This window comes from Macrobrachium nipponense, chromosome 23 (genome assembly GCF_015104395.2).
Source record: "Macrobrachium nipponense isolate FS-2020 chromosome 23, ASM1510439v2, whole genome shotgun sequence".
Classification (NCBI taxonomy): domain Eukaryota; kingdom Metazoa; phylum Arthropoda; class Malacostraca; order Decapoda; family Palaemonidae; genus Macrobrachium; species Macrobrachium nipponense.
Window position 1 is genome coordinate 51435173 of NC_061090.1, and position 15000 is coordinate 51450172.

General features: G+C 37.1%; 1 protein-coding gene across 1 annotated transcript in view; it reads right to left on the bottom strand.

Moving 5' to 3' along the window:
• The window catches only part of LOC135196434 (balbiani ring protein 3-like), a 148641-nt gene that overhangs the window by 1831 nt on the left and 131810 nt on the right, over positions 1–15000 (bottom strand). The window contains exons 3-10 of the mRNA XM_064223269.1: positions 11694–11784; positions 9585–9741; positions 8052–8297; positions 7401–7520; positions 5549–5668; positions 5184–5432; positions 2803–2925; positions 2440–2688 (exon numbers count right to left, since the gene is read on the bottom strand). Coding sequence (XP_064079339.1) covers positions 2440–2688; positions 2803–2925; positions 5184–5432; positions 5549–5668; positions 7401–7520; positions 8052–8297; positions 9585–9741; positions 11694–11753 — 1324 coding nt within the window. The 5' untranslated portion in view covers positions 11754–11784. The remainder of the gene's footprint in view (positions 1–2439; positions 2689–2802; positions 2926–5183; positions 5433–5548; positions 5669–7400; positions 7521–8051; positions 8298–9584; positions 9742–11693; positions 11785–15000) is intronic.

Genomic DNA, 15000 nt, shown 5'->3' on the forward strand with positions numbered 1-15000 from the left:
CACCATAACTGACCTCACATTCTTGTTATGGTGAGAAGAGGAAAAGACAATGCTTTCGGAATAAAGAGAAAATATCGTATATTGTATGTCTGAGTCATGATCTCAATTATTAACTAAACGAAAAATTTAAATTTTCATTACCAATCGAGCTTCTGAGAACATTGCACTTGGCTGTACAGGATATCTATGCACTTGAAACGCAACATTTGCAGGAAAAATTGAAGCCTAATGGGCAATAAACTCCTGGCATCGGGGCTTCTCCTGGAAGACAGTCCAGTCTGCATTTTCCATGATGTATTTTACAGACTTTACTCTCTAGGCATTCTGCGTGGAAAGATTTGAAAAAAAAACCAAATGAAGGCTAAAAATATTTGAGGAAGATGCTTGGTAAACCTTAGATTGCAAGCTTATCGAGTTTCAGAAAGGTAAAAAAAAATTATAAGTAACTTTTGCGATTGGTCTGTCACCTTCGAAATATGGCAAGGTCAGAATTACCCAAAACGTGAATTTTAGAAGTGAATCCAACTATAATACGACAGAGAGAGAGAGAGAGAGAGAGAGAGAGAGAGAGAGAGAGAGAGAGAGAGAGAGAGAGAGAGAGGACGTTTTACTTTTGTTTCGTTTGGATGCGAGACCCAGATTTATTTGTCTTAGCAGGTGAACTTTCTCTTTGGGATTGTGGTTCGTTAATTCATGGAAAATAATGCAAATTACTTCCTAACACATTGATAATTAATTGTTTGTTTGTTTGTATGGTGTTTTTACGTTGCATGGAACCAGTGGTTATTCTGCAAAGGGACCAACGGCTTTACGTGACTTCCGAATCACATCGAGAGTGAACTTCTATCACCAAAAATACACATCTCTCACGCCTCAATGGAATGCCCGAGAATCGAACTCGCTGCCACCGAGGTGGCAATTGATTATTAATGAAAATACAGAGAATACAAAAATGAATCTGATCCATTGCATTTAAAAATGCTGTTAATATGACAAGAAAAAAACAAAACACGCTCCTTGACATCTGTTATCTTCCCGCCCCGCCCACTTTTTAAAGCTCTTCATAAGAAAACTATTCCTCTCTCTAGCTTTGCATTTTAACGTTAACACTGACGAGGAGTTCGAAAGTCTTCGCTTGTCTATATTAAATTGAAATACAACTTACTATATAATTGTGGATTTTTATTACACAGGTTGTTTTTCACGAGATTGTGAGTTTCTTAGCAGCAACTTATCAAACATAAAAGGACCCATTGTATATATTTGCATATGTAAGATTTCTATCGGTATTCTAGGTACCTTGACGAAAAGTAAGAAAAAATAAGGAGTCCAGGTAACTCGCATGCTGTTCACCCTGATTATTTTTGCATAAATTCTATTGGCGATGTGGAAATGTTAATTCACATTCCCCTAATTATTCTTCAGTGCATGTGATGACATTTACTGAAATGCAAACCCAAAACTACTTTTGTTACATCCGCAAAAATAATTACGACGTAACAAAGGTCTTTTTTATCTTATTCGGAAAATTTGACAGAACTAAAACATGGATGAAATACTAGAATTTGAGGATCTTTCCCAGCTTATAGTGACTCCCAAGGGTTTTAGAGGCCGAGGGTCGTTATCCAGGACGAATATTTACTTTTGTTTGCGTTTTTACAGTAATCCCCCTCCCTCCCCACCGGTTATACTAAATACGCCTTGGGTGGTCACTCTCTAGAAAGGATCCGAATTAGAGTAGTTAAGGGCAGAAAGAATTTTCAGTGCCACCAAACTCATATAAGGCCCCGTCTACACGGTCGAGCTTTGCTTGATGTCAAGGTATATAGAATAAGGGAGTTCATATACCTTGCTCGATGTAACGTCAGAAGCGCAGAAATAGCGGGAACTGTCAAGGCCATCTAGAAGACGGCCTAGGAACATTCTCACTTCACCGCTTCTGACGTCACCACATCGAACACAGTTCGCCGAGCATAGCAGCGTTGCCAGTGCCGTTTTGTCGTTTTTTGTCTGATAACGCGGTCAAATAGCGGTATCTGGCATCTCTTTGTGGCCACACTGACTAAGACTGCATCTTTCTTTGTAAAAAAAACCACACTTATAACTTTGCTTTCAATTTTGGTAATTAAGTTTTGATACTGAAAAAACCTACCATAAAAAAATATATACACAGTTTAATTTTGTATAATTTATTCGTTAAATAATAAAAATTTAAACATGTATAAAAATTTGTAAACTCAAAAAAGAATATCCTTCTCTTATTGATAGTCGACTTTGACGATTACGGAGGCAAATTATGTGGATGTAAGTGCATTGGCAACACTGATACCCACACTGAGTGTGCTCACGGTGGCAACGCTGGAGCATAGCTCGACCGTGTGGACGGGCTTTGATTCAACTCACAGTGATCAAGACAGCCGGAGCGCTGGATTATCTTACCTGAATCTGGTAAACAGCAAACACACTTCTCTCCACCACACCACTCTGGGACTATTTCACCATTACAGACATTAGGACTCGCTACGCAAACGCCCTTTCTTATTTTGCACTCGTCCTTTATTGGGCAGCCACAGCACTTGCAGTCTCCACGGCAGACCCCTGTAGGAATCCTGCCATCTCTGCATTCCCGGTGGCACACTCCATCATAAAGTTTGCATACCTCAGGAATAGGTATTTTAGTACAATTACCTGAGAAGAATCGGTTGGTGAAACATATGGTTTAAACAGATTGATTATTTCACTTTCATTACCAATGGAGTTTTCAAAGAGCATTGCACATGACTGTAAAAGATATTTACTCACTTGGAACACAACATTTGCAGCCACCAAGGCACTCAACTCCTGGCATCGGCTCTTCTCCAACAGGACAGGTCTTTCTGCATTGTCCTTGATTCGCTTTACACTTTTCGCTCTTTGGGCAGTCTACTGGAAAATAATAATGGTAGTAGATATATGTGAATCTTGGGATATTTAAAGCCGACTTTGTGCTGTTTTAAATCAGTGATTTGGAAATGACCGAAAAATTTAGTTTAGTGCATGTAGAAGTCACGATCGAAATTATCAAGTAAACGAAAAACTTCACTTTCATTACCAATGGAGCTTTCAAAGAGCATTGCACATGGCTGTGGAAGATAATATTTATTCACTTGGAACACAACATTTGTAGCCACCAAGGCAATCAACTCCTGGCATCAGCTCTTCTCCAACAGGACAGGTCTTTCTACATTTTCCTTGATACACTTTACACATTTTGCTCTCTGAGCAGTCTACAGGAAAATAATAATGTTAGTAGATACATCTGAATCTTGGAATATTTAAAGCGCACTCTGTGCTGTTTCAAGTTGGTGTTTTGGAAATGATCGAAAAATTTAGTTTAGTACCAAGAAGGATACATCACCGGGGTTAAAACGCTGGGTGGTCACTGTCTAGGAAAGATCCGAATGAAGAAACTGAAACCAGTAGTCAAGTGCAGAAAGGGTTTTCTGTGCCAAACTCACTTAAGGCATCGCCATCTTGAATTGACAAGGCCTGTGCGATCACTCAAAACATAGCGATGAGTCATCACCAGGCGTCTGATCCTGCTACTCCACTAACGTATTTTGTAAATGACGAGAATTATATTTTCTTACAGAAATTCCATTTCTGGTTAGATCTCTGGAATAACATTACTAAAACTGGTGGAAAGCTGAGTAGGGAAACATTCACTGCTTTAAAACACACAACCAGTGCAGTTATAGAAATAACAAAATACTGTGCAAAAAGATTAAAAGTGAAATATGTCTTACCAGTTAAATTTCAAACCGATCAACTTGAAAATAGATTTGGTAAATATCGTTGACTTGCTGGCAGTAATTACATCATTTCCTTACGAGAAGTGTTCGAGTGTGATAAAAAACTGAGGTTAATGTCTGTTCTCTGAATAACTTTTAATAATAGTAACATCGAACTGAAGATCTTCGAAGAAACGAACTGGGAGTGCATGAATAATCAGCAGTCCGGAAATAACGATTTTTTTTTCATATTGATGTCAGTCAAGATGATGTTGATAAATGTATGGATCTTTTCCCGGTTATAACATACCTTGCTGACTATTGTGCGTATGCTGTTGTGAAAAAATGTAAGTGTAGCTCCTGTAAAGACTTACTTACTTGCCAAGAAACAAAAGATAGGTTACCAGACAATAACAGTTACATTCACGGTATAAGCAGAGGAAGGCTTCTTTATCCGCATGAATCTGTAATCTGTAGTAAACGCAATTCTGTTTAACTATATAACCATTGATAAACTGTCACTGTGTCCTGATTTTATCTAATCAATGTATCAAAGGAATATTAGCCACGGACATTTCACTCACAGTCCTTTCTGATAATGATGCTTTCTTACCTCTAAATGATTGTGATGCTGGACATAGCATAGAAAAAATTCAAAAAATGCTGATATTTGCTTCCTCCAATGCCCTACTAAACAATTATTGTAAGAAAAGTAATGAAAACATTCAAAATTGCAAAACTTTTACAAAAAAGAGAAAGCTGAATACACTGATGAAATAAGATTCAGAGGAACAATTGCTGTAAATTGTAGTGAATATTTATTTTGTATATACCATTTATACCTTTTCCTAAAGAGGGAGGCATCTTTTGTGACCATTTTTGTGCTCTTGTCCTCCTTTCTAAGTATAAAAATGTATTATATACTCATTTCTGTGAATAAACTATTTTGTTCTCATTGCTGTTTCTGCAGTGATTTCCCTTTATATTTAATCATATTAACCAGGTCCAGAGGATACTAATAATGCAAAAGACTAAAATATAATTAACTTACACAACAATTATACATTCTGCAAATAACTGATAAATGCCACCAAAAATACAAATTTGTGAATGGTGATGACTCATACTTGGGTCTCTCAGGCCTTCTCAATTCAAGATGGCGATGCATAAGGCCCCGTCCACACCGTCGAGCTTTGCTCGATGTGACGTCAGAAGCGAAGAAACAGCGGGAACAGTGAAGGCCATCTAGAATACGGCCTTAGAACAGTTCTCACTTTCCCCGCTTCTGACGCCACCACATCGAACGCAGTTCATCGAGCATAGCTCGCCGTGTGGATGGGCTTTTAACACAGAGGGATGAAATGATTCAACTCACAACGATCATGACACAGCCGGAGCGCTGGATATTCTTACCTAAACCAGGTAAACAGCAAACACACCTCTCTCCACCACACCACTCGGGGACTATTTCACCATAACAGACGTCAGGACTTGCTACACAAACGCCCGATCTTTTTTTGCACTCGTCCTTTATTGGGCAGCCACAGCACTTGCAGTCTCCACGGCAGACCCCTGTAGGAATCCTGCCATCTCTGCATTCCCGGTGGCACACTCCGTCATAAAGTTTGCATTCCTCAGGAATAGGTATTTGAGTGCAATTACCTAGGAAGAATCGGTCTTGGTGAAACATATGGTTTAAACAGATTGATTACTTCACTTTCATTACCAATGGAATTTTCAAAGAGCATTGCACATGACTGTAAAAGATATTTACTCACTTGGAACACAACATTTGTAGCCACCAAGGCACTCAACTCCTGGCATCGGCACTTCTCCACCAGGACAGGTCTTTCTGCATTGTCCTTGATTCGCTTTACACTTTTCGCTCTCTGGGCATTCTACAAGGAAAATAATAATGGTAGTAGATATATGTGAATCTTGGGATATTTAAAGCCCAATTTTGTGCTGTTTTAAATTAGCGTTTTGGAAATGACCGAAAAATTTAGTTTAGTGCATGTGGAAGTCATGATTGAAATTGTCAACTAAACGAAAAATTTCACTTTCATTACCAGTGGAGTAGGGATGCACCGATACCAAATTTTTGCCCGATACCGATACCAACTTTTGAAGCCGATACCGATACCAACTTTTGAAGCCGATACCGATACCAACTTTTCAAGCCGATACCAATACCAACTTTTGAAGCCGATACGTATACCAACTTTAGAAGCCGATAGTACCTATACCAACTTTTGAAGACGATACCGATACCAACTTTTGAAGACGATACCGATACCAACTTTTGAAGACGATACCGATACCAACTTTTGAAGCCGTTACCGATACCCTTTTGAAGGCCCGCCGATACCCGAATAACCGCCTTTAATGAGCCGATACCTAACCAAACTTTTGAAGCCGATACCGAATTTTACCAAACCTTTTTTTGAAGCCGGATACCTATACCTTTTTTCAACCTTTTGAAGGCCGATACCGGAATACCAACCTTTTGAAGGGCCCGATACCTATAAACCAACTTTTGAAGCCGATACCTACCAACTTTTGAAGCCATACGACCACTGAAGCCGAATACCTAACTTTTTGGAAGCCGAACTGAAGCCGATACCGATACCAACTTTTGAAGCCGATACCTATACTAACTTTTGAAGCCGATACCTATACCAACTTTTGAAGCCGATACCTATACCAACTTTTGAAGCCGATACCTATACTAACTTTTGAAGCCGATACCAATATCAACTTTTGAAGCTGATACCTATACCGATATCTGTTACCTCCATATTACTGTTATTTAGGAGAATATATATTGTTACTAAAATCATTCTTGTTCTCTGGTTATATATTAAAGGTTCAAAAGTTGAAAGGTCATATAATAGGGTTACATAAACAATTTCAAAGGCAGAAATTTGACTGAAAAAGAACATCAAGTATAACTATTAAGTATTGAATCCCTTTATTACCTGGATACAGTTTGGCTTATATTATGGCTACCATTAGAAGACGTTTAACAATTTAGGTACGCAGTGCTTACTCGAATTCATGGGGTCACGAGCAATCTGAAATCACTGATATATACTTTTATTTTGAGTTTTAATTTATATGTTGGCTAGTAACAGCTAACAGACTTATTTATTTAGATTATGAAAGGTCTTGGTAATGGAGGGGTTAATCCTTTGCCTCATTACAATACATAAATTGGTTCTATTAAGTAATCCAAAGAAAAATGAGATACCGGTACATAAAAAAAAGGCATAAGCTCTTTGCAAGTTCAAACTCATACTGGACTTGGACCATCTGAACTAAGACTTATTAAATTTATAATTCCATTAGACCTGAACTAAGTTAAAATTATAATTTTATTAAAGACAATACTCAATATAATTATCCTAGAAATGAAAAGTGGCACAGAAAATTAATATTATGCCAGCTAGGCAGGATTTTACATTCCTATACTAATGACGGAAGTATCGGCTGGTATTAGCCAGAAATTCAACGATACCGATACCAATACCACAAAAACTAGCCGATACCACCGATACCGATACTTGGGCACATCCCTACAATAGAGTTTTTAAAGAGCATTGCACATGGCCGTAGAAGATATTTACTCACTTGGAACACAGCATTTGCAGCCACCAAGGCAATTAACTCCTGGCATCGGCTTTTCTCCATCAGGACAGGTCTTTCTGCATTTTCCTTGCTTCGCTTTACACTTTTCGCTCTCTGGGCAGTCTACAGGAAAATAATAATGGTAGAAGATATATCTGAAATTTCCACTGGGATTTCAGATATCTTCGAGAAGAGTAGGAATAAGCAAAGAAAATGGGAGTGTTTGTGATGGAACTGATCTTAAGTAAAACGACCTGTTTTGGTTACTGCCTCTCAGTCTGTTTTGTAGCAGAGTTAGGGTAGTTTGAATGTTATTCACTTTGATTATTTTTTAATAAATGCTACTTGTGATATGAAAATGTCTACTCGTATTTCTTCCTTATTCTTTAAGGAACGTCATGGAATCTATGGAGCGTCGACCCAAAACTATTTTCACTTGTTGCTTTTGCAAAAATAAATCCAATGTGGAATAGCGGTCTTTGTAACATTTGAAATCCTTGGTGATGCTAAATTTGTGAAACATTGGAACTTGAGAAACAATAATCATTACTAAGGAGCAACAACAATTTTCTATACCAAAATGTACACAACTTTATGAGACAACAATTGTTCGTCTTCTAACGAGCAACACAGACCGATGCTGAATCGACTTACCTGGTAAGCAGCAAGTGCATCTCTTTCCACCACACCACGTGGAGACCTTCACACCTCGACATTTGCAATCTCGAGGAGTGCAATAGCCCGAGTTTGCCTCGCATTTGTTAGATATCGGGCAGCCACAGCATTTGCAGTCTTTATTGCAGAACCCTACTGGAACCCTTCCCGACTCACACTTACTCAGGCAAACACCATCATAACCAACTCGGCAGAGCTCAGGCGGAAGTATTCCACCGCAATCATCTGGGAAGAATCGTTTTTTAGTCACGCAGATGATTTTGCAAGATTTAGTTTTCCTCTTCCATTTGCTTTTGTTCACCACATACTTTTCGCTTTCATCTGAATGTTTACTTAGCTCAAGTCAACACACAAATTTTAAAAGGAACTGTCAAAGGAATTGGTTTTCAGTCATTTTCAGACATAATTTAGCTTTCAGTCGACAAGCTTTTGTGGAAGTGGTGGACACTGGCGGAAAAACGTATCTAGCTCTGTGCAAAGTTGGCCTTCAAGATGCCAATGTGGCATTGCCTATATAGGCAACATCTTTCGCTATCTCTAGGTGAAGGGACATTTGATTAAAAACACAATAACTGAATTATGCCTGTTCAAAGTTATAAGAATCTTGAACTATGATAAATTTGTATTTGTAGTTTATAGTTTTAATTTAGTTTAATGTTTTTAAACAAAAATTTTAATTCCAGACTGATGATGTCCTGGGGCCCGAAACGTCTGAGTAGATTTATCATGAGAGCTGTTGTCTTCCTGGAACCCCTGTTGGAACAATATATATATATATATATATATATATATATATATATATATATATATATTTATATAGATATATAGATATATATAAATAATATCTATATATATATATATCTATATATATAATATGTATAGTACTATGTATGTTGTCTGTTGTACACATGTAGGTTATATTATCGGTATTTGGGAATAATATAATATTATATTATAATATATATATATATGGAAATACTATACACACACACACACACACACACACACACACACATATATATATATATATATATAGTATATATATATTAATATATATATATATATGTGTGTGTGTGTGTGTGCGTGTGTGTGAAATTTTGAAAGAATTAACAATGGGACTGCTGTTTGGTGCACTTGAACATTCTTATAACAGCAATTAAATATGCTCGGTGAATAAAAGCAAAGCATGAGATATGTTAAAAGAAACCAAAGTAAAAATTTAGCAACTCAGTCAATGATGCCAGGGGAAAATTGCTTTAGTTTCACTGATTTTAGTATGTAGCATTAAACCAGAAGAGGACGTTCGCCTGCTAAGACCGGTGTATATACCTATATATATATATATATATATATATATATATATATATATATATATATATATATATATATATATATAAAATTATTATTAACTGAAAAATTCCCCTTCGGTTTACATATATGGAAATAAGACAATTCCGAGGTAGAGCGAATATATATAATGTCTGTATTGTGAGCGTGTGGGTGGGTACTTACAATTAGAGCGGTTAGTCTCAGAGCGAACATCATAAACGCAGCAGATATCATTTTCATCATCGCAGTGTAAGTTTTCAGCGTGACCGTGGCATGAATCCCAGGGAACACAGGTGCCACCGTTTACATCGCATCTGGGGGCAGTCGTGGTGCTCTGAGCCTAATAAACACAAAAATAGAAGGGTAAAATTATAATACATCGATAAATGAGCCCATAAATGATTTGTTTTCAAAATTAAGTAAAAGTAAAACATGCTAGACTTACATAAAAAAATAAAGATGTGGAACAAATTCGATAGAGACATAAATGGCGACTGATAGAAAATAAATTTGTTTTGATGCAGTCAGCCAAACTGCAATTCTAATTGCTTATTATTTCTTAATGTTTTCTCACAAAATTATATACACACACACCCATATATATATATATATATATATATATATATATATATATATATATATATATATAATATACATTGCATTGAACTGAATAACCTCTGGTTCCGAACCACATCACGAGTGAACTTCTATCACCAGAAATACACATCTCTGATCCCTCAATGGAATGCCCGAGAGTGGAACTCGCGGCCACCGAGGTGGCAGGCCAAGACAATACCGACCACGCCATTGAGCCGCCTGTATGTGTGTATGTGCAACTGATTTATCCGGTGGAAAGCGTCTTGACAGGGAGATTAAAGCCAATACTTGTACATAAAACGTCATTTACTCATCAGTGATGACTACTGGTTTCGGAGTAATCTATCTCTATCATCAGGTCTGACAACAAAATACACAGAAAGACAAATGGAAAAATCACCAAAAAATTATACGGACACTGGAATACAGTCACGTAAAAACCTAGGTTAGATAAAAATTGGCAATGCGCAAGCACAAAAATGAAACAAAATACTAAATGAAATAAAAGCAATCACACGTATACCTATGGCAATAAAGTTTTTGCCTGACTGAAGTGTAGAGTGACTTTGACAACAACAAGTATTGACGAAATAGTTCTGATGGAGATTTGTTAAAATAAAACAAAATCTATAAGATTTAGAAGTGAGAGAGAGACCGAGAGCAGGGCGGAATAGGAAGGAGATTAAAAGCAAGGCTAAAGAATATTCTTTAAACCTTGATTAAAAGTACTTGGAACTGAAAACGTGTGTCATACACGTGTCAGTTGTTGTTTTTGTAAAATTGGCAATAGGGCAGATCTTTAAACTATAGCTCCATGGGAGTCACTCACCTGGAGAGAATGGAAAATGAGTCTAAGGACCGTATTCCTAAACCGACATCTTCGACGAAGAAGCTCTTCGTATATATATATTTTTTTAAATTAAAAGAGAACCGCATAACTAATATAAGTATTAAAACATATAACACATGCCAATTATTTTATTCAGTACTTTAATGCAAATGGCTGTCGGGTGTTTATGAATCGTCTTTCACCTCCTCTTTGCAAACATAACATCTATGAAAGTAATATTAAAATAATTCTTATGATGCATTTCTTTAATAACCTGAAATTCTGAATGAAGATAAAAAATCTAAGCAAGTATTCAAAGCACGAGTTACGAGTCTAGAGACCAAATTCCGTTTATATAAGGATACAGGAGGAAAATTTGGTTGTGATCCCTGTAATTGTTGGTTTCCTGTAAACAGATGTCGAATAAATGGTGTCAAGCATGCCATGGAAAGCTCAAGTATCATTTTTCTGTAGTTCTGAAGTAAATTCAATATTCTGGTGTTTAGAGTTAAAATGCTCAGGAAACAGGTGAATATGTTCTTCAAATCTGAATATTAAAAAATATCACCTACATATCGTCGGCAATACAACGGCTTCAAAGCACTGGGATAATTATCAAGCCAAAGTAGGATCGAAAGGTTTTCCGTTACTAGACCATGTTTCTGTGCGTGTGAATCTTTGTTAAACAGAAAATAACATTCACACACAGCTAATGTAAGCAAGCTGTGTAAATGTTGTTCATTAATATTTTGTATACTGCTAGAGTCGTTAAACAAGTTTTTGAGGCACATATCAGGGGTTTCATTTGAAGGAATAGGTGTCAAGTGAATTCACTATACAAAGAACAAACTTCAACCCCATCTTACCGCCAGAGCAAGTAGCATCAGCAGCGCTATGCCAGACAAGAATCTAAAGCTCCCATTCATGGTTGCTTTTGGAAGCTCTTTGTGTTTCGTTCTGAAAAAGAAAGGAGGATGCTGAGGTTATTTTCACTTTATATAGTGAGCTTTAATTTCCGTTCTCCTCTCTCTTTCGCCAGTCATAATTCTACCAATTTCTGCTGCACTAGGCCTAGTGTGAAGTCCTAAAGACCGTCGTCTGATATCGCCCGTCATCTTTTACCACCACGAATGGATATAGCAAAATTACATGTTCAGCTTTAACAGCGAAATGAAAAAATGCTGCCTTGAGTCAGTTGATACAAAGTCCCTTTGGCCGTTAGGCCTATGCTGGTCGAGTGGACCAGTTTCCAAAGTTTAAGGATTACGTACAGTGCTTGGAATCGGCGTTTTACGAAAGCGCGGATTAGCTTATCAAAAGCGCGGCAAAAGTTGCTGATATATTGGTATCAAAAGCGCGGTAGAATATTAAGTCAAAAGCTCGTTTTATTACTCTCCTCCAAGTCCGATTGTTCATACGTTCATTAACGATCGCTCACCTCTTCCGTTAGCCAGATGGTATCATCTGTTTCCCTCTGCTTACCAAGGGGAGAGGGAAGTAGGATTTTTAAGCAGCAAAAATATATATTTTTAAGTATATAAGTATATCCTTCTTGCACCTCAGTGCAGGCTTGTCCCTGCAGTCCTTTATAAAACACTATATAATCCTGTATTCGTCATGTAAAGAGAAATGTGTGTTTCTATAAAACCAGTTTATATAATAAAATATTCGTCATACATCTTTTCAAACTCTTCATATAATTGTGTCTATCTATTTCTCCTGAAATATATTTGTTGTACTGGGAAATAGCAAACTCGTTCCTGTTTGTTCAGCACAGCACAGGATGAACACAACGGACTGGCTGACCATCAAGGTGTAATCAACCGGCTACAACAACATTGAACACTTTGTGAATCATTAAGACACACTGAACGAAACTTATTGATATAGCCAGTCAAAAGCGAATAATCTTTTGTAACTGCATTAAGGGTGAGTTTGTTAATCTTTTCGAATCCGCTCTTTTGTAGTGCGCCCCTTGGAATGGACCAATTTCCAAGGTGTTTAAAAGATTACCTATAGAGCTTGGAAAGGACCAATTATCAAGGTCTATTAGATTATCTATAGAGCTTTGAATGGACCAATTTCCAAAATTTAAGGATTACCTTTAGAACTTGGAATGGACCAGTTTCCAAGATCTATTAGATTATCAATAGGGCTTGGAATGGACCAATTTCCAAGGTCTAATAGATTATCTACTGAGCTTGGAATGAACAATTTCCAAAGTTGACAACTTATCTATAGACTTTGGAACGAACCAATTTCTAGGAACTGATGTGCTGCTTCTCGTAGATAGTATTGACAATATAATGTAAAATTTAAAGGAAAATTTGATTATAATATAAAAGCTGGTCTTTTGATAAAAGTGTTTTTTACTGTCTTTTCTTTCAGCTTTCAAATGCATGCATTGATTTCTAACGGTTTTAATGACAAGTTTTCAAAGCTGGTCTCTTAGCGAAGAAAAGTTTAGGATTGATTTTTTCAAATGGATAAATAGAAAACGGATGTAATCTTGAACATGTGGGCAAATGCGAAAAAATGAGAGTTCGGTCATGTCTAAGCTCAAAAGCTGTCTGCATTATTTACGTGCTCCAGAACAGAAACATTCCACTCACCTGACTGCGTTGGGCGTAATGATTCCGTCCCTCAGAACCTGAGGTTCTTATAGGCTCATGCACGATGACTCACAATCTGGAGACGCCCTTCAAACACAGGTGTTGCAGATGTAAAATATTGAGTTCAAACACAGGTGTTGCAGAGGTCAATTATTGATTTAATCACCGCCGTCTTGACTTTTATTCGTAGTTAAATCGAAAATGATAATGAGGAAGGGTGATATTGCGCATTGGGGAAAAAAAAAATAAATAAAAAAAAAAAAGATGAGGACGTGGTGGGAGGCAAAATTTTCTCACGAAGACGCAACCACTTTCTCCAATTCATTTTAAGGACAGAACCCCCCTCCCATAAAGTATAAGACTTTAGCATGGAATGCAATCGCTAAAAGTTTGCAGGTTCATGAAGACCAACAAGACAATGTGATTCTAGTGAATATTTTTGCTTTTGGTCTTTCAGTAATTGAATAAAATTTAAATTTACAGCTTCGTGAATTTTCTTTTACAGTAACTAGCTACATTATTATTATTATGTATTATTATGATTATTATTTCACAATTATTAATTATTTCAGTAGATGAAACCTATTCACATGGAACAAGCACACAGGGTGGCAGGCTTCCTGCTAGGCCAGGGAAGTTGGCCTGTGGAGGGCCAAAACCACTTGGGTGAGGGAGTCACAAGTTTCTGTCGGGAAGATCATTTTATATATATATATATATATATATATATATATATATATATATATATATATATATATTCATAAGGAAGAAAGGAAAACGTCTTCTGATAATTCTATCACTAATTTATTAATCGACGTTTCGGGGTCAAGCCCCATCATCACAGCTGTAAAAAGATAAGCACGCAAATCCCTTGCTTCCTTATGAATATTCTCCCATGACTGGTGTTTTCCTGTGATTATATATATATATATATATATATATATATATATATATATATATATATAATACATAAATACATACATACACACGTACATTGAAACCAAAGGCTTTAGTAGTATCAGTAGGTACGGTTCTCGCAGGGATCTTCATATTGTGGAAGTGTTTTCCGATTCTAAACCTTCAATTTACGGTAGTAAAGAATATGTAGACTACTTTCTTCCTAATCATGCTTTTTCCTCGTTACAGTTGTTTCGTCACTCTGTGAACACTTTCGAGGGACTGAGAGTTTCCAGCCCTGTGATTGGCTTATCAACAGCCAATCAGGAGCTCCTGAGAGATACTTTTGAAATATGTATCCCCCAAGAGATCCTGATTGGCTGTTGATAAGCCAATCACAGGACTGGTAACTCTCAGTCTCTCTCGAGAGAGTTCACATAGGCTGGAGGTATATCCCAAATCTCCTGAGGGATACTCTTGAAAGACGTATCCCTCAGGAGAGGTGGAACATACATCCCGCCTATGTGAACTCTCGAGAGACAGAGTTTCCAGCTCTGTGATTGGCTTCTCAACAGTCAATCAGGAGCGCCGTAAGGAACTGGCCTAGACATCGGATGCACGGTTGATGTGAATCTACTGTAGTAGTCTGTTGCTCGTAAATACA